General features: G+C 36.2%; 3 protein-coding genes and 2 long non-coding RNA genes across 9 annotated transcripts; 2 read left to right on the top strand and 3 right to left on the bottom strand.

Annotated features, from left to right (window-relative positions):
• Positions 1-3,703: 3,703 nt before the first annotated feature.
• LOC117216012 lies at positions 3,704-7,773 on the bottom strand. Of its 3 annotated transcripts, XR_004489269.1 has the most exons (5): positions 7,233-7,371; positions 5,975-6,087; positions 5,378-5,476; positions 4,100-4,222; positions 3,704-3,726 (listed from the first exon to the last, which is right to left on the bottom strand). It is a non-coding gene; the product is annotated as an uncharacterized LOC117216012 (long non-coding RNA). The 3 variants fall into 3 exon arrangements; XR_004489270.1 differs by lacking the exons at positions 3,704-3,726; positions 4,100-4,222; positions 7,233-7,371 and adding an exon at positions 7,730-7,773 and having other exon boundaries at positions 5,390-5,476; XR_004489268.1 differs by lacking the exons at positions 3,704-3,726; positions 4,100-4,222 and having other exon boundaries at positions 5,390-5,476; positions 7,237-7,371.
• LOC117216011 lies at positions 4,106-6,898 on the top strand. The gene is made up of 3 exons (XM_033462556.1): positions 4,106-4,192; positions 5,041-5,294; positions 5,945-6,898. The coding sequence occupies exons 2-3, from the start codon at positions 5,257-5,259 to the stop codon at positions 6,792-6,794; spliced, it is 888 nt and encodes a 295-aa protein (XP_033318447.1). The 5' UTR covers positions 4,106-4,192; positions 5,041-5,256; the 3' UTR covers positions 6,795-6,898.
• Positions 7,774-9,645: 1,872 nt separating the features above from the next.
• LOC117216015 lies at positions 9,646-10,676 on the bottom strand. The gene is made up of 3 exons (XM_033462559.1): positions 10,338-10,676; positions 10,191-10,262; positions 9,646-10,112 (listed from the first exon to the last, which is right to left on the bottom strand). Exons 1-3 carry the CDS (start codon positions 10,434-10,436, stop codon positions 9,699-9,701), a joined length of 585 nt encoding a protein of 194 aa, XP_033318450.1. The 5' UTR covers positions 10,437-10,676; the 3' UTR covers positions 9,646-9,698.
• A 4,779-nt stretch (positions 10,677-15,455) lies between these two features.
• LOC117216014 lies at positions 15,456-19,525 on the bottom strand. 3 transcript variants are annotated; one of them, XR_004489272.1, is made up of 5 exons: positions 18,985-19,123; positions 17,727-17,839; positions 17,130-17,228; positions 15,852-15,974; positions 15,456-15,478 (listed from the first exon to the last, which is right to left on the bottom strand). It is a non-coding gene; the product is annotated as an uncharacterized LOC117216014 (long non-coding RNA). The 3 variants fall into 3 exon arrangements; XR_004489273.1 differs by lacking the exons at positions 15,456-15,478; positions 15,852-15,974; positions 18,985-19,123 and adding an exon at positions 19,482-19,525 and having other exon boundaries at positions 17,142-17,228; XR_004489271.1 differs by lacking the exons at positions 15,456-15,478; positions 15,852-15,974 and having other exon boundaries at positions 17,142-17,228; positions 18,989-19,123.
• LOC117216013 lies at positions 16,631-18,650 on the top strand. The gene is made up of 2 exons (XM_033462557.1): positions 16,631-17,046; positions 17,697-18,650. Exons 1-2 carry the CDS (start codon positions 17,009-17,011, stop codon positions 18,544-18,546), a joined length of 888 nt encoding a protein of 295 aa, XP_033318448.1. The 5' UTR covers positions 16,631-17,008; the 3' UTR covers positions 18,547-18,650.
• Positions 19,526-20,311: the final 786 nt, after the last annotated feature.

The following is a 20,311-nucleotide window of genomic DNA, read 5'->3' as shown; positions in this document are numbered from 1 at the left end:
CATTCCTCCTCCCACTGTTGGTAAAATATTACCCGTCTTTGGGCAAGGCTTGCGAAATCACACGAGTCCCACACAGAGAGGATCGTTAGAATCATCCCCGATTATTAAACTCAAAAGGCAAGAAAATCGTGGTGACAGAATCCACCGTAGTAAATGAATTGAGTTTCGGTCCTAACGGCAAACTACTACAGCGAAATTAAAAGAGAAGAAGAAGTCAAACGTAAAAATAAATTTATATAAAACAACGAAAAATCTCACATTCCTATCCAATCCAGCAACGCTAAAATATATATTATCTAGCTAATAAAATATATATATAATAACCTAAGCCATTTTACATTCAAATAAAAATCCGTTCAACGAGGAAAAATATTTATTGTACCCAGCTTTAATCCTCTCCCGTACTAGTATCCCTGCGCATAGCAGGTTAGCCGAAAAGTGGAATTCGTTTACCAGTTGCATTAAGCGTCAGTTAACGCTACCCATTAAGCGTAAAAGAAAATAATAAAAATAAAATATTTTGAAATAGTCCTTAGACTATTTCTGGTGGCAGCAACTACCGTATTAATTAGAAATCTAAATCAGTATTAAATACACAATAATATCATTTCAATTTATTTCCCTTCCGATTAAATTCAAAACTCAAACTATAAAAAAAAAATTTTTCAGTAAAATTTAACTTTAGATTTGATCGATTTAAACAAATAGATACGTAACAGAGTAAAGTAATAAATTTTTGGTGGCAGCGGTGGGATACGCTCTACGGAGGATTAAAGTTGGTTTAAACGGTTCGATTCGCTCCACAAGGGATTAAAGTTGTCACGATTATCGATAAAATATATACCTAAGAAATAATGTCGACTAAATTAGAATCGTTGGACAAAGGCATGATCTTGATGTTATCGGAAAAACTTAAAGCATGGGATGCGAATTTTCGCGACATGAGTACAACAATGAATAAATTACAAGACGATGTGCGTTCACTGAAAATAAAAAAGGAAATCAAGACACCCGTATCATCGCCGATAATTTCCCAAGCGACAATACCGATAGAAGTTAATCCCCAATCAATTAAGTTAAAAGATGCAATAGAGACAGTACCAGTGTTCGACGGACATCGACCCTCGGTATTTCGATTTTTAAGAGCATGCGAGCGTGCACGAAACATGGTTCCTAGGCATCAAGAATCTCAGTTAGTAAAATTATTAACGAATAAGCTTCGCGGACACGCGTTTCTCGCCGTAGAAGACACAGAAGTAATAAGTTTAAACGATTTCGGGAATAAATTAAAAGATATGTTCGGTCCGGGAAAAACGGTTAACGAATATAAAGGGGAATTAGCTACAATATTTCAACGACCGGGAGAAGATATTTTGGACTACATAGAACGCGTCAAAGATCTCAGGCTGGCGATAATGAACGGGGAAAGGTACGAGTACGGCACCGTATTTCAAGATAGGATAGATCGAGACACGAGGGAAGCTTTCGTTAAGGGGCTCCCAAACGAGGTGTATTTACGAGTAAAGATAGCAGGATACCAATCCTTGGACGATGCGTACCGCTAAGCCGTGAAAGCAACACGAGAATTAAAACAAGTGAACAATAGAATTCGATACCAACGTCCGACACCTTCGGATAATTATAACCAAAACAACGCTCATCCACCATACAATAGTATCTATACTGTAAACAACCGCCAGGACTGGAGATTTGTACCGCCGTCGCAGAAACATCTAAACAACCCGGGAATAGAAGAAAATGTCAGGAAAGAAACAAGAGCAATAACTTGGGAAGAAAAACGCATAAATAAATACCTCGATAGAGATCTAAATCAAAAGAGAGATGCTGATCATTTCAACCAATCAACTTTTCAATGCAAACACCATTCCGTTGCTGTGATAAGGGATAATGTCACGTTAAATAATAAAAGGACGCACGGTGCCATAGACAGGATCATGAGTGAGAAATTTTCTGAGTTACCAAACAAGATAAATAATGTTAGTGCCAAAGAACTTTCAGACAAAGCAGAAACTAGGAGATTGAACGACGAGACGACAGGCAATGCTTATCCACTGCCTAACATCACAGAGATATTGGACCCGCTGGGAAGTGCAAATCGCCTCTCCACGTTCGACTTGGCAAAGATACAAAAGCAAGACTCCACGAATTTCGTGAATGTTTCAACCATAATAGGAAAAGAGATAGCGAGTGCATCTCACTCAAAAACTTCTATAAAACCATCAGAAGGAAACTTTATCGAACTCAAAGCCAAATCATTAAATTGCAAGGAAGATCACACTATAGAAAATAAAAATATAGCTATCCCTAAATCCAAAACAGAATCTATAAGCAAAAAGGTTTGTAATAAAAATTCAAAGAATAATTCCAAATCTACCAAAAATATTCCTAAACGTTCCATACAAATAAATAATAATTTAATTATAATAAGCACTTCCAGTAAAACTATTCATCCTGAAAAGGTAGAGAAAAATAAAGGTGCTGCGAATAAAATAAATGAAGAAGAAAAAAGGGTAACTAAGGAAAAGGATTCTAAACATTTTCAAGCTGAAGAAACGCAAGTTCAACGAGCTCAAAGAAATCAAAAGGGAGAAAACAGGGAATCACCAGTCGAAGATATATATAAAAACTTGAATAAATATGCTAGCCATTGGATTATAATTGGATTAAAAATACTTTATTGGTTACTACATCTAATATTTGACGTAGGTAACATAGTAAGTAGTGCTGATCTTATGATTCCCCCAGGAAAATATGGATGGTATCACACTATACTATATACAAAATATTTTTGGGTTAATATGGCTGCGGCACTCTCAAAAATTTGTATCTTAAATGCTATTAGCAAGCAATTGGATAATTGGATCAATGTCAGTAAACCTGTGTCTTGGCGCAAAATAAAAACTAAAATGAAGGAAAGGAACGAAATTCTCCCCGCACAAATTAGTTTCGGACATCTAGCCAGAGAACCTATTGGTGAAGTAACAATCGAAGAGAACACGGAACCAACATGCGCAGAATATCTCGAAGATCTGTTCAATAAAATTAACACTGTACAACGAATGGCAAGAGAAAATTTGATAAAATCCAAACTAAGACTAACGATCGACGAATTAACCCTCAAGATTTTAAAACAGGAGATTCGATATATCTACTAAAAGAACCTAGTAAAGGAAAATTCTCCGATCAATATACTGGACCATACAAGGTGCTAGAAATCTTGCAGAACCAGAACGTCAAGATTGAAGTAAAAGGGATTCCGCGAACAGTGCACTTAAACAAGCTAAAACTAGCGCATAACCGAAATAAGCAATGAATAAAGTGATTTCAGTGGGCAACGTAGTGCGGTAGTGTATGTTGTAGTGCTGTTCGTCGAATAATACAGATATCGAACACCTAAAAGAGAAAAGGAAAAATTATTATATGTACTCTAATTATTGTTTGAATATAAAACGTGTTGATTCAATAAATAATTAAAAGAGTGAAAGTGAAAGTTACCTTGTGAACAAGTAATCATCATACGAGAAGGTTTACGTGCAAAATAGGTTATGGATCTCGGTTTGCGAAACACCATGTACAACAGCCAGCTGAAAAATAAATGAACAAATTAACTTCAACTGCCTTAATGCAAAATACAACAGTACTAAATGTTATAACAATACTATGGAAGCATGGCACTGTTCGTCGAACAACACAGATGGCGGAAACCTGAAAAGAAAAAGAAGTTTATTACAAATGATCCGATTACTGTTTGAATGTAAAACGTGTTAGTTCAACGAATAACTAAAACAGTGGAAGTGCAACTTACCTCGTGAACAATTAATCACCATACAAGGAAGTGTACATGCATGAATGTCGCAGATTAACAAGAAGAAATAAAATAGCTGATAAGTGTAGAAAGTGGTTAGAAAATAATTAAGATAGATTAATTGAAAGTAAAAGGATATCTTATTATGTATTAATCTACGTAGTATTGTTATATTATTATATCTAACATGTAGAAGTGGATTTTGTAATACACAATAGCGGTCGCACACACAATGCATTATACACATATTAAACTAAATAAACTAAACAGTACCTTTATGGCCACAGATATAAGACGATTGAAGACAACCGTAGTAAGTATCCAAGGCATATCGAAGAATCAGGTGATGTTGTGGGAATGATCTAGGTAAGTGATGCAGCATCGGAAGAGTAGAATCTGAAGAATTACAGACAATGTTAATCTAACAAGTAGGTTTTAATCACTAATAAGGGAACTAACTCATATCATACACAAAATAATAGCAAATAGCAAGTACATGCAATAATAAATTAATAGGGAAAATAAGAAAGGTTAATAAACACAGGAATAAGTTAGAAATTAATCAAGATAGACTAACTAAATATTAACAACATGACTGAACTCGGTGCAAAGGAATAAAGTTACGTTACACAAAATATCTGGTAACACAATACACAAAAAAAAAAGAAAAAAAACATTAACTAAATTAAACAAGATTTATATAAATGCGAGTCACGTATAATCAAAACAATGACTATCGAAATTCGAAAACAACACAATCTATGCTATCGCATTAAGGTAGCACACGGTATTGACACACACAATATCATGAAACACAAACAATATTACAGAAACACTACAAAATAAACTATAATGATTAACAAATTAACTATTTCAACAACACGCTACTGTTGACATTAAACAAACGATACACGCAAGCGACCATGTTGAAAATTCGTCGCACGCACCCCAACACAAATAATAGCTAATACAATGTAATACAGCATTATAATAGCAATGCTAGGTACTGAACACAAAAAAAAATAATAAAAAAAAAGAAAAAAAAGAGAGAGATAAGGAAAATATATATAATAAACAACAACTAACATAACCATAACATATTATATATTATACCACATACAGGGATACAGTATTTGTACAAAGGGATAGGTCCGAACAAAACTTATAAAAAATTATAAAATATATATATTAACTGTTTTCGTATGTATGTGCAGAACAGGTGGCGAGTTCATCGACCCTAACATAGAGGACTCAGACGGGCCCGTACCCGCATTCGATCTGGAAGCGACGGAGGATGTTCAGTCTTGCCTCTGTGTTCGGTTGATACGTTCTGTCTACCATTTAGATAACGGTCATCTTTGTCAAGACTGTTTCGATAACTTAGATCCAGACCACCAGGACCTATGTGACGACCCACCCACTCATTTCATATGCGGAGTATCCGCAAGAACACGAATATCATACTGTCGTATGTGTGATATAAACCTAGCGGACCTACAACCCGCTATATCATGCCTCCAATGCATGATCGTTTACACTAATCTAACTCACCTTGAAAGAAACTTTTTAGTTCAAGGAATAGCAATCCGCGCCGTAGAACTATAAAGTACTTGTATGCTACGCACAAGACCAAATACTGATGCTATCCACCTGTAAACAAACGACATTTATAATTATGCATATAATTTTCACTTATGTTTACCAATATATATATGCACGCATGTTGTAAAGTAGGCGATATCTATGACACTCACTTCCATTGATAATCCGAGTGACTCGTAAAATAAGTCGTCATATTTACCATTACACGCACATATATATATATTCAAAGACAAGCTATAATTGTAATATCTATTCCTATAGATAATATATACTTATATATTTATAACGATAAAACAAATCTCATCTATATTACTTAGCAATACGTATGCATATACGTATATAATTATAACCCAGGTAGCATTCATGGTATTTATTTTCACCGATAATAAGTTTTAACAAAAAAAAAAAAAAACATATAAATATAAATTTTTTTTTATATATATTAATAATAATAAAAGATTATTCTTATTTCTAATAAACTCGAGAGTAAGAAACAATTTAATAAATTGTTAATAGGAAGATGAATCGCCTGGTCATCGTACTTACCCTCATCAAAATAGCATACGGCCTGGTAGGATATGACTGCAATGGCAACCACCTCAACGTTACCACTATCTCTCTAAACTCCATCGGGGACTGCAGCATACAGCCTACAATGACTGAAACCCAAGATATTTATATACAACTACTTCAACTCTCAGAATTTGAATTTACCAACGTAAGGCAATGCAAGGTGCAAATAACTCGAATTGTATATTACTGTGGCATGCACTTTCACACGTCGGCAGTGCATAACGGATTCGCCGAATACCTCCATGAAACAACCGACCAACAATGTGCAAGGATGCACCAAGACGGCACATTTTCACTCGGACCACAAAACCTTATAGTTGGCCTAAAAGATAATGCAACAGAAACAAGGTCGCTTGTCCTAGCCGGCAAGCTAACAGACGACGGCAGCTGCCAGGGAACACAGTATGTAGACCCATACGGGAGCTGGGAAAAGGTCGTCGTACAAGCAACAGTAAGGATAAGTTTAAAATCAGCAGTTGTGCCAGTACGGATCGAGGCGAACAAAATTCTACTGAAATCAGGAACAGTATGTACCTTTAGCGAAGGAAACTGTCTAGACGCTGAAGACGGATACACTTATTGGCAACCACAACCACCCTCACCATGCAAATTTGATCAGTACGATGTGCTATATGAAGGAATTGCTACAAAGATCCAGGAAATAAAAACCAACAGAGAATCAGCACAACCAGTTTACGCACTAACAACGCAAGAAGTAACATTTGCACTGACTAAAACCGGAGAACAGCCACTGTGTGGATATACCCTACTATCCACCGAACACCCCAAATAGTTGAAACAACAAGAGGAAATACGTTTATCTCCAAAAGCAAGACAGCAGTCGAAAACTTGGACATATTCGCATACGTCAACTCAAAATTCATTTACGTAGAGAAACATATTAAACGACAAATGACAACATTGTACCATGATGTACTGACACAAAGATGTACCACGCAGAAGAAACTAATAGAAAATGCTTTAAGCTTAGCGATCTTACTGCCCGATGAATTTGCATATACCATATCCAAAACCCCAGGACACATGGCCCTGATCGCAGGAGAAGCAGTCCACATAGTCAAATGCATTCCGGTACAAGTAAAAGTACGACATACAACAAAATGCTACTCGGAGCTACCCGTTTGGCAAGGGAATCGCACCGCATTTTTAACGCCAAAAACACACATCCTAACGCAACACGGAAACCACGGAGAATGTAGCGCGGTACTACCTACGCTATACAATATCGACGGACTCTGGCACAAATTCGTACCAAAACCCATGGAAACAATTGCACCACAGGAACTCCGCCCGGGCGTACGCCAAACGTGGCAATATTCAGCACCATCGTCGTTGGCCACGAGCGGAATATATACCCAAAAAGACCTCGATGCACTACGGGACCACGTCATGTTCCCGGCAGAAAAATCTGCAGTTTTGAACACATTGGCCAGAGGAGCAACAGGAAAAACAATCGTCCCTGGAACAGTAAACATCCTGGGAATGATGGACGAAAACACATTAACGACAATAGCAAAAAATACCGTATCAAGCTTATGGATTGGTTTTATGGAATTTGGAACTGTCAGTGCAGCAATATTTGGAATACTTGTAATATTTAAACTAATCAAGACGATAATAGATATAGCCATACACGGATACCAGTTACGTGAAACTTACGGATGTGGAATCGCCCTATTAGGAGCAATATGCGGCTCAGTTACCCACCTGCTACTATACCTCAAAAGAAAACGAAATATCGATGATCAAACAGCACAACCTCGAGGGATATCGATAACACCGGTAGTCACTTAACAACCAACGCCATCTACGTCCGCCTTGAGCGAACTCAGAGACACCATCAGTCAAATTTCCTTTGGAAATTTGAACTCCAAGGGCGGGGGTGTCACGTCCCGCGCTCCGCACGCGCCGTAACAAGAACAAGAAAACTATTCTATACAAAACGCGCGAATAAAGATTTGAATGCACAAACGAACACACGGCGCTACGAAACTAAAGGAAGGATTAACAAAGCGAGGGCGACTAATAAATCCAACCAGTATAAAATAAAATAAATAAAACCAGCTAACGGATTGAACGAGTTACGAACCAAACAAATAAACCAGGAAATAAGAATAACTACAAAAAGGGAAATAATTGAAGCGCCAGAAATACATGTATATATAAATATATTTTAATCAATCAACTTGGAGAGTTACATATAAGTATAAACATATATGCTAGATATGTAATAAACTAGTAAATATTAGTGTTAGTGCTTATAATACTATGCAACAAATACAATATTATCAATTTATGAAATATAAGTATATACGAAGTTAAAAACTAATAGTCTAACGAATACATAAAACATACAATATTGTATTATTAAAGAAATAAAAGTTACATTGTCAGAAACATATATATATGTGTGCGCATTCTATTAAACAGAAACATACTTAAAACTAGCCTACGTTCCGGTAAAGCATTATAAAATAAGAACTACATTATGAAACATGCATGTCTCTATATAAACATATAAATAATCTATTTTCTAAACTAAAACCACTATTAATAATCTACAAAAAAAATAGAACACACAACGCAACACTTGGGACCAAGCGACAACCTGTCGACAGGCCAAACGCTCAAAATAATTAACACCGCAACGACTTGAGGAATTGCTTACAGAAATTCTGTCATCAAGCACAAATATGTAAACACACATTAAACGCACAATAATCTAGAAACAAAACCTTCAATACTATGTTGTCACAATACAAAATATATATGTATATATGAAATCAAATGATTGACACATAACCTCAAATACACAACACTATATCACAAAAGAATCTAAATGAAAATCACTTTGCCAGAAATATATACATATATACGTGTGCGGGTGCGTGTTCTATCTTATTAAATGAAATTAATATAAAATAAATAATTAACATTTCATTTCGTACGAACACTACATGAACGAGAGAAATATACATATAAATACGTATATATATATATAAATATATATATATATATATGTATGTATGTGTGAGTGCATATGTTTTATATTATCGAATACTCTATGAAATAAACTACTCAAAACAATAAATAACGCAATCGAAGAATTACAAAACATTAGCCATATTGAAGTGACACACAACATAAACATATATATATATATATATACATATTATACTATTGTCACTTTAAAACAATATTAATAAATAAATGTTCCAATTGCGGTAGAATAAGGAAAAACGAGCGACAGACGAAAAATTACTTCGATATCAAACAAAACTAAAGACCCGTCACTAAAAACTTTACTGATGACATCTATGAGCAGCCATGTTGGATTTACACGCGTCATGGCGACAGGAATATTAGGGATTAATGGAAGTCAGGCGCGAGAAACAAATCATGAAAACACATTGTTAACACTTTTCTTTAATAAATTCTATGCGCAACTACAAATGTAAAAAAAAAATATATATATATAATTAATTAAAAGGGGGGAAATATAAAATTGAAAAAAATAACAAACGTAAAATAGATAACCTGACACTATCACATTCAAAATATATATATATATATATATATATATATATATATATATATATTGAACACAAAACAAAATACATCAAAAAATTAATAATAATAAGGAACATCAAACAGCGAACCAACGAAATTGAAGCAGCTACACTAAATCAAAATCGAAGCAAGGAGCTCCGGGATAAAGTTCGCTGAACTCACGCATACACCAATAGCGCACAACAGGGGAAATTCCCTTTCTCCCAGAAGCGTGGTGACGAAGATGTGCCTCCAAAACCTCTTCGGGAATTTCATTCGCAAAACGAACTTTCACGCAACGATCGGTATCAACGATTTCAACCAGAGGGGGTTCCCTCTCCAATACGACGGTCTCTGCATCGAAGAAATTCTCGTCGAAAGTAACCAAATCGTCAAAGCCCAATTTCGACACGGCCTCGGCACCAATGTTGAATAGTTCCTCCAACCACTCTGATACTCGTGGTTTATCACAGGGCCGCATGCGTTTGATTGGTCCTCCCGAGTCGCCCATGGGTTCTTCGGAATCCCTCTTTCGCTTGGGCTGAGAACAACACGGTATATTTTAAATAAAACGAAACAGGACGAATCAAGCGGACTAAAAACAAGACTAAATACGTACCAGGGAAGTCTGGAAAGGAACCTCTGATGGAAACGACTCCGCAAACATTGTTCGAACGTCGATCGCCGAAGCCTAGGGAAATAGCAAAAAAGGAAAAAACAATCAAAATCACAAAAACAACCTTAATATGCAAACATCCAAACTTACGCAAAACAACTCGAAGGAGGAGGTCCTTGTTATGGGAGAGCAGCGGAGCTGCGCGTGTTTACCCAGTAAACATTGAAATGATAATGATGCTGCAGCCATCAGCCCTTCCACGCGCCGAAGAACACCGGTAATTCCCACGGTACAGCACGTGGAAGTTTCTCGTGGAAAGGATTAGATCAGCGTGGAATGCTTCAAATCTCCTAGACGCTAGCTCAGCGGAACACAGGACTGATAAATACTAAGTCGAAATATGGAATTTGCATTTTGTCACGTACGATTCCAAGAAGCCCAAACTGCAACATCCCGATTCCCACGGAAGCGTACCCCCAGTGGACCACCACCCCGTGGGGGATGGCATTATAAATAAGCGTAGCAACATAGCGCAGCGCTCATTATTATTCTGGTGAACATTCTTATTACGGTTCATTATTCTTTGTTCATTATTATAGTGTCCATTCTTCTTATAATTTGCGTTCGTTCATTTTTTATAGTGTTCATTCCTTACGGCTCATTATTCTTCGCTCATTAGTTTGTTCATAATTCTTGTGATCGTTTGTTATTACGGCCCATTATTAATTTATTACTACGTTCGTTATTGCGCTCGTCACTGCGTTTAGAAATTTTGTATAGTATTTTGCGTTTCGGGGTCTTAATTTTTTCGGTCAAGAAAAGAGAGTCGCGACTAAGTAAAAAGAAAATTTTATCTTTGAAGTCCTCATTTCATCGTTTAAACACAAACGCGCATTGTAATTGCGGTATTAATCCAGCTAAGTGAATTGCTCAGTCTGTATTAAAATAGATAAATAAAGTAAGAGTTGATAGTAAACTATATTCGAGTTCAAATAATAAACTCAACAAAACTTCGACGACCACCGGAGCGGCTGAGGCAATGGCACCAGACAGCACCTACTCCTCAAGGTAAGAAAATTAATTTTGAAAATTTCCTTCTTCTCTGGTAATCTCGTTGCCCTCGAGAATTGAATTAGAACTTCCTATCATCGATTTCGTTTTATTTTCGCGAACGGTTTTGAAGATAGAATCATTGTTTAAACTTTTAACAAAAGAGTTGTCCGCTGTGTCGGCTTGTGCGAACGGTGTTTTCAACTACTGAAACATCCACTGATCTTCGCATTCCTCCTCCCATTGTTGGTAAAATATTACCCGCCTTTGGGCAAGGCTTGCGAAATCACATAAGTCCCGCACAGGAAGGACTATTAAATACATCGTCGGGGTCAATCGAAAATTAAGAACAATACCGGCGTTGCTATTAACTGATATTCTTGCCATCATTGCATGCGATTGTAAGAGAGATATAACAGAACAATTTCCCTTCGAGAATTTAACCAAAGGATCGTTCGCTGTGTTGGCTTGTGCAAACGGTGTTTTCGCTTATCGAAAACACCCATCGATCTCCGCATTCCTCCTCCCACTGTTGGTAAAATATTACCCGTCTTTGGGCAAGGCTTGCGAAATCACACGAGTCCCACACAGAGAGGATCGTTAGAATCATCCCCGATTATTAAACTCAAAAGGCAAGAAAATCGTGGTGACAGAATCCACCGTAGTAAATGAATTGAGTTTCGGTCCTAACGGCAAACTACTACAGCGAAATTAAAAGAGAAGAAGAAGTCAAACGTAAAAATAAATTTATATAAAACAACGAAAAATCTCACATTCCTATCCAATCCAGCAACGCTAAAATATATATTATCTAGCTAATAAAATATATATATAATAACCTAAGCCATTTTACATTCAAATAAAAATCCGTTCAACGAGGAAAAATATTTATTGTACCCAGCTTTAATCCTCTCCCGTACTAGTATCCCTGCGCATAGCAGGTTAGCCGAAAAGTGGAATTCGTTTACCAGTTGCATTAAGCGTCAGTTAACGCTACCCATTAAGCGTAAAAGAAAATAATAAAAATAAAATATTTTGAAATAGTCCTTAGACTATTTCTGGTGGCAGCAACTACCGTATTAATTAGAAATCTAAATCAGTATTAAATACACAATAATATCATTTCAATTTATTTCCCTTCCGATTAAATTCAAAACTCAAACTATAAAAAAAAAATTTTTCAGTAAAATTTAACTTTAGATTTGATCGATTTAAACAAATAGATACGTAACAGAGTAAAGTAATAAATTTTTGGTGGCAGCGGTGGGATACGCTCTACGGAGGATTAAAGTTGGTTTAAACGGTTCGATTCGCTCCACAAGGGATTAAAGTTGTCACGATTATCGATAAAATATATACCTAAGAAATAATGTCGACTAAATTAGAATCGTTGGACAAAGGCATGATCTTGATGTTATCGGAAAAACTTAAAGCATGGGATGCGAATTTTCGCGACATGAGTACAACAATGAATAAATTACAAGACGATGTGCGTTCACTGAAAATAAAAAAGGAAATCAAGACACCCGTATCATCGCCGATAATTTCCCAAGCGACAATACCGATAGAAGTTAATCCCCAATCAATTAAGTTAAAAGATGCAATAGAGACAGTACCAGTGTTCGACGGACATCGACCCTCGGTATTTCGATTTTTAAGAGCATGCGAGCGTGCACGAAACATGGTTCCTAGGCATCAAGAATCTCAGTTAGTAAAATTATTAACGAATAAGCTTCGCGGGCACGCGTTTCTCGCCGTAGAAGACACAGAAGTAATAAGTTTAAACGATTTCGGGAATAAATTAAAAGATATGTTCGGTCCGGGAAAAACGGTTAACGAATATAAAGGGGAATTAGCTACAATATTTCAACGACCGGGAGAAGATATTTTGGACTACATAGAACGCGTCAAAGATCTCAGGCTGGCGATAATGAACGGGGAAAGGTACGAGTACGGCACCGTATTTCAAGATAGGATAGATCGAGACACGAGGGAAGCTTTCGTTAAGGGGCTCCCAAACGAGGTGTATTTACGAGTAAAGATAGCAGGATACCAATCCTTGGACGATGCGTACCGCTAAGCCGTGAAAGCAACACGAGAATTAAAACAAGTGAACAATAGAATTCGATACCAACGTCCGACACCTTCGGATAATTATAACCAAAACAACGCTCATCCACCATACAATAGTATCTATACTGTAAACAACCGCCAGGACTGGAGATTTGTACCGCCGTCGCAGAAACATCTAAACAACCCGGGAATAGAAGAAAATGTCAGGAAAGAAACAAGAGCAATAACTTGGGAAGAAAAACGCATAAATAAATACCTCGATAGAGATCTAAATCAAAAGAGAGATGCTGATCATTTCAACCAATCAACTTTTCAATGCAAACACCATTCCGTTGCTGTGATAAGGGATAATGTCACGTTAAATAATAAAAGGACGCACGGTGCCATAGACAGGATCATGAGTGAGAAATTTTCTGAGTTACCAAACAAGATAAATAATGTTAGTGCCAAAGAACTTTCAGACAAAGCAGAAACTAGGAGATTGAACGACGAGACGACAGGCAATGCTTATCCACTGCCTAACATCACAGAGATATTGGACCCGCTGGGAAGTGCAAATCGCCTCTCCACGTTCGACTTGGCAAAGATACAAAAGCAAGACTCCACGAATTTCGTGAATGTTTCAACCATAATAGGAAAAGAGATAGCGAGTGCATCTCATTCAAAAACTTCTATAAAACCATCAGAAGGAAACTTTATCGAACTCAAAGCCAAATCATTAAATTGCAAGGAAGATCACACTATAGAAAATAAAAATATAGCTATCCCTAAATCCAAAACAGAATCTATAAGCAAAAAGGTTTGTAATAAAAATTCAAAGAATAATTCCAAATCTACCAAAAATATTCCTAAACGTTCCATACAAATAAATAATAATTTAATTATAATAAGCACTTCCAGTAAAACTATTCATCCTGAAAAGGTAGAGAAAAATAAAGGTGCTGCGAATAAAATAAATGAAGAAGAAAAAAGGGTAACTAAGGAAAAGGATTCTAAACATTTTCAAGCTGAAGAAACGCAAGTTCAACGAGCTCAAAGAAATCAAAAGGGAGAAAACAGGGAATCACCAGTCGAAGATATATATAAAAACTTGAATAAATATGCTAGCCATTGGATTATAATTGGATTAAAAATACTTTATTGGTTACTACATCTAATATTTGACGTAGGTAACATAGTAAGTAGTGCTGATCTTATGATTCCCCCAGGAAAATATGGATGGTATCACACTATACTATATACAAAATATTTTTGGGTTAATATGGCTGCGGCACTCTCAAAAATTTGTATCTTAAATGCTATTAGCAAGCAATTGGATAATTGGATCAATGTCAGTAAACCTGTGTCTTGGCGCAAAATAAAAACTAAAATGAAGGAAAGGAACGAAATTCTCCCCGCACAAATTAGTTTCGGACATCTAGCCAGAGAACCTATTGGTGAAGTAACAATCGAAGAGAACACGGAACCAACATGCGCAGAATATCTCGAAGATCTGTTCAATAAAATTAACACTGTACAACGAATGGCAAGAGAAAATTTGATAAAATCCAAACTAAGACTAACGATCGACGAATTAACCCTCAAGATTTTAAAACAGGAGATTCGATATATCTACTAAAAGAACCTAGTAAAGGAAAATTCTCCGATCAATATACTGGACCATACAAGGTGCTAGAAATCTTGCAGAACCAGAACGTCAAGATTGAAGTAAAAGGGATTCCGCGAACAGTGCACTTAAACAAGCTAAAACTAGCGCATAACCGAAATAAGCAATGAATAAAGTGATTTCAGTGGGCAACGTAGTGCGGTAGTGTATGTTGTAGTGCTGTTCGTCGAATAATACAGATATCGAACACCTAAAAGAGAAAAGGAAAAATTATTATATGTACTCTAATTATTGTTTGAATATAAAACGTGTTGATTCAATAAATAATTAAAAGAGTGAAAGTGAAAGTTACCTTGTGAACAAGTAATCATCATACGAGAAGGTTTACGTGCAAAATAGGTTATGGATCTCGGTTTGCGAAACACCATGTACAACAGCCAGCTGAAAAATAAATGAACAAATTAACTTCAACTGCCTTAATGCAAAATACAACAGTACTAAATGTTATAACAATACTATGGAAGCATGGCACTGTTCGTCGAACAACACAGATGGCGGAAACCTGAAAAGAAAAAGAAGTTTATTACAAATGATCCGATTACTGTTTGAATGTAAAACGTGTTAGTTCAACGAATAACTAAAACAGTGGAAGTGCAACTTACCTCGTGAACAATTAATCACCATACAAGGAAGTGTACATGCATGAATGTCGCAGATTAACAAGAAGAAATAAAATAGCTGATAAGTGTAGAAAGTGGTTAGAAAATAATTAAGATAGATTAATTGAAAGTAAAAGGATATCTTATTATGTATTAATCTACGTAGTATTGTTATATTATTATATCTAACATGTAGAAGTGGATTTTGTAATACACAATAGCGGTCGCACACACAATGCATTATACACATATTAAACTAAATAAACTAAACAGTACCTTTATGGCCACAGATATAAGACGATTGAAGACAACCGTAGTAAGTATCCAAGGCATATCGAAGAATCAGGTGATGTTGTGGGAATGATCTAGGTAAGTGATGCAGCATCGGAAGAGTAGAATCTGAAGAATTACAGACAATGTTAATCTAACAAGTAGGTTTTAATCACTAATAAGGGAACTAACTCATATCATACACAAAATAATAGCAAATAGCAAGTACATGCAATAATAAATTAATAGGGAAAATAAGAAAGGTTAATAAACACAGGAATAAGTTAGAAATTAATCAAGATAGACTAACTAAATATTAACAACATGACTGAACTCGGTGCAAAGGAATAAAGTTACGTTACACAAAATATCTGGTAACACAATACACAAAAAAAAAAGAAAAAAAACATTAACTAAATTAAACAAGATTTATATAAATGCGAGTCACGTATAATCAAAACAATGACTATCGAAATTCGAAAACAACACAATCTATGCTATCGCATTAAGGTAGCACACGGTATTGACACACACAATATCATGAAACACAAACAATATTACAGAAACACTACAAAATAAACTATAATGATTAACAAATTAACTATTTCAACAACACGCTACTGTTGACATTAAACAAACGATACACGCAAGCGACCATGTTGAAAATTCGTCGCACGCACCCCAACACAAATAATAGCTAATACAATGTAATACAGCATTATAATAGCAATGCTAGGTACTGAACACAAAAAAAAATAATAAAAAAAAAGAAAAAAAAGAGAGAGATAAGGAAAATATATATAATAAACAACAACTAACATAACCATAACATATTATATATTATACCACATACAGGGATACAGTATTTGTACAAAGGGATAGGTCCGAACAAAACTTATAAAAAATTATAAAATATATATATTAACTGTTTTCGTATGTATGTCCAGAACAGGTGGCGAGTTCATCGACCCTAACATAGAGGACTCAGACGGGCCCGTACCCGCATTCGATCTGGAAGCGACGGAGGATGTTCAGTCTTGCCTCTGTGTTCGGTTGATACGTTCTGTCTACCATTTAGATAACGGTCATCTTTGTCAAGACTGTTTCGATAACTTAGATCCAGACCACCAGGACCTATGTGACGACCCACCCACTCATTTCATATGCGGAGTATCCGCAAGAACACGAATATCATACTGTCGTATGTGTGATATAAACCTAGCGGACCTACAACCCGCTATATCATGCCTCCAATGCATGATCGTTTACACTAATCTAACTCACCTTGAAAGAAACTTTTTAGTTCAAGGAATAGCAATCCGCGCCGTAGAACTATAAAGTACTTGTATGCTACGCACAAGACCAAATACTGATGCTATCCACCTGTAAACAAACGACATTTATAATTATGCATATAATTTTCACTTATGTTTACCAATATATATATGCACGCATGTTGTAAAGTAGGCGATATCTATGACACTCACTTCCATTGATAATCCGAGTGACTCGTAAAATAAGTCGTCATATTTACCATTACACGCACATATATATATATTCAAAGACAAGCTATAATTGTAATATCTATTCCTATAGATAATATATACTTATATATTTATAACGATAAAACAAATCTCATCTATATTACTTAGCAATACGTATGCATATACGTATATAATTATAACCCAGGTAGCATTCATGGTATTTATTTTCACCGATAATAAGTTTTAACAAAAAAAAAAAAAAACATATAAATATAAATTTTTTTTTATATATATTAATAATAATAAAAGATTATTCTTATTTCTAATAAACTCGAGAGTAAGAAACAATTTAATAAATTGTTAATAGGAAGATGAATCGCCTGGTCATCGTACTTACCCTCATCAAAATAGCATACGGCCTGGTAGGATATGACTGCAATGGCAACCACCTCAACGTTACCACTATCTCTCTAAACTCCATCGGGGACTGCAGCATACAGCCTACAATGACTGAAACCCAAGATATTTATATACAACTACTTCAACTCTCAGAATTTGAATTTACCAACGTAAGGCAATGCAAGGTGCAAATAACTCGAATTGTATATTACTGTGGCATGCACTTTCACACGTCGGCAGTGCATAACGGATTCGCCGAATACCTCCATGAAACAACCGACCAACAATGTGCAAGGATGCACCAAGACGGCACATTTTCACTCGGACCACAAAACCTTATAGTTGGCCTAAAAGATAATGCAACAGAAACAAGGTCGCTTGTCCTAGCCGGCAAGCTAACAGACGACGGCAGCTGCCAGGGAACACAGTATGTAGACCCATACGGGAGCTGGGAAAAGGTCATCGTACAAGCAACAGTAAGGATAAGTTTAAAATCAGCAGTTGTGCCAGTACGGATCGAGGCGAACAAAATTCTACTGAAATCAGGAACAGTATGTACCTTTAGCGAAGGAAACTGTCTAGACGCTGAAGACGGATACACTTATTGGCAACCACAACCACCCTCACCATGCAAATTTGATCAGTACGATGTGCTATATGAAGGAATTGCTACAAAGATCCAGGAAATAAAAACCAACAGAGAATCAGCACAACCAGTTTACGCACTAACAACGCAAGAAGTAACATTTGCACTGACTAAAACCGGAGAACAGCCACTGTGTGGATATACCCTACTATCCACCGAACACCCCAAATAGTTGAAACAACAAGAGGAAATACGTTTATCTCCAAAAGCAAGACAGCAGTCGAAAACTTGGACATATTCGCATACGTCAACTCAAAATTCATTTACGTAGAGAAACATATTAAACGACAAATGACAACATTGTACCATGATGTACTGACACAAAGATGTACCACGCAGAAGAAACTAATAGAAAATGCTTTAAGCTTAGCGATCTTACTGCCCGATGAATTTGCATATACCATATCCAAAACCCCAGGACACATGGCCCTGATCGCAGGAGAAGCAGTCCACATAGTCAAATGCATTCCGGTACAAGTAAAAGTACGACATACAACAAAATGCTACTCGGAGCTACCCGTTTGGCAAGGGAATCGCACCGCATTTTTAACGCCAAAAACACACATCCTAACGCAACACGGAAACCACGGAGAATGTAGCGCGGTACTACCTACGCTATACAATATCGACGGACTCTGGCACAAATTCGTACCAAAACCCATGGAAACAATTGCACCACAGGAACTCCGCCCGGGCGTACGCCAAACGTGGCAATATTCAGCACCATCGTCGTTGGCCACGAGCGGAATATATACCCAAAAAGACCTCGATGCACTACGGGACCACGTCATGTTCCCGGCAGAAAAATCTGCAGTTTTGAACACATTGGCCAGAGGAGCAACAGGAAAAACAATCGTCCCTGGAACAGTAAACATCCTGGGAATGATGGACGAAAACACATTAACGACAATAGCAAAAAATACCGTATCAAGCTTATGGATTGGTTTTATGGAATTTGGAACTGTCAGTGCAGCAATATTTGGAATACTTGTAATATTTAAACTAATCAAGACGATAATAGATATAGCCATACACGGATACCAGTTACGTGAAACTTACGGATGTGGAATCGCCCTATTAGGAGCAATAAGCGACTCAGTTACCCACCTGCTACTATACCTCAAAAGAAAACGAAATATCGATGATCAAACAGCACAACCTCGAGGGATATCGATAACACCGGTAGTCACTTAACAACCAACGCCATCTACGTCCGCCTTGAGCGAACTCAGAGACACCATCAGTCAAATTTCCTTTGGAAATTTGAACTCCAAGGGCGGGGGTGTCACGTCCCGCGCTCCGCACGCGCCGTAACAAGAACAAGAAAACTATTCTCTACAAAACGCGCGAATAAAGATTTGAATGCACAAACGAACACACGGCGCTACGAAACTAAAGGAAGGATTAACAAAGCGAGGGCGACTAATAAATCCAACCAGTATAAAATAAAATAAATAAAACCAGCTAACGGATTGAACGAGTTACGAACCAAACAAATAAACCAGGAAATAAGAATAACTACAAAAAGGGAAATAATTGAAGCGCCAGAAATACATGTATATATAAATATATTTTAATCAATCAACTTGGAGAGTTACATATAAGTATAAACATATATGCTAGATATGTAATAAACTAGTAAATATTAGTGTTAGTGCTTATAATACTATGCAACAAATACAATATTATCAATTTATGAAATATAAGTATATACGAAGTTAAAAACTAATAGTCTAACGAATACATAAAACATACAATATTGTATTATTAAAGAAATAAAAGTTACATTGTCAGAAACATATATATATGTGTGCGCATTCTATTAAACAGAAACATACTTAAAACTAGCCTACGTTCCGGTAAAGCATTATAAAATAAGAACTACATTATGAAACATGCATGTCTCTATATAAACATATAAATAATCTATTTTCTAA

This window comes from Bombus bifarius, unplaced genomic scaffold (assembly GCF_011952205.1).
Source record: "Bombus bifarius isolate JDL3187 unplaced genomic scaffold, Bbif_JDL3187 scf7180000010033_frag, whole genome shotgun sequence".
In the NCBI taxonomy this organism is placed as follows: Eukaryota; Metazoa; Arthropoda; class Insecta; order Hymenoptera; family Apidae; genus Bombus; species Bombus bifarius.
This window is presented reverse-complemented; position numbering and strand designations above follow the sequence as displayed.

Excerpts from the sequence above, each read along its gene's own strand:
- LOC117216015 (XM_033462559.1), bottom strand. The coding sequence starts at position 10,436 with ATGGCTGCAGCATCATTATCATTTCAATGTTTACTGGGTAAACACGCG. Across the intron at positions 10,263-10,337 it reads CCTCCTTCGAGTTGTTTTGC|GCTTCGGCGATCGACGTTCG; the intron begins GTAAGTTTGGAT and ends CTATTTCCCTAG. Across the intron at positions 10,113-10,190 it reads TTCCTTTCCAGACTTCCCTG|CCCAAGCGAAAGAGGGATTC; the intron begins GTACGTATTTAG and ends TGTTGTTCTCAG.
- LOC117216013 (XM_033462557.1), top strand. The coding sequence starts at position 17,009 with ATGCGGAGTATCCGCAAGAACACGAATATCATACTGTC. Across the intron at positions 17,047-17,696 it reads AACACGAATATCATACTGTC|GAAGATGAATCGCCTGGTCA; the intron begins GTATGTGTGATA and ends AATTGTTAATAG.
- LOC117216011 (XM_033462556.1), top strand. The coding sequence starts at position 5,257 with ATGCGGAGTATCCGCAAGAACACGAATATCATACTGTC. Across the intron at positions 5,295-5,944 it reads AACACGAATATCATACTGTC|GAAGATGAATCGCCTGGTCA; the intron begins GTATGTGTGATA and ends AATTGTTAATAG.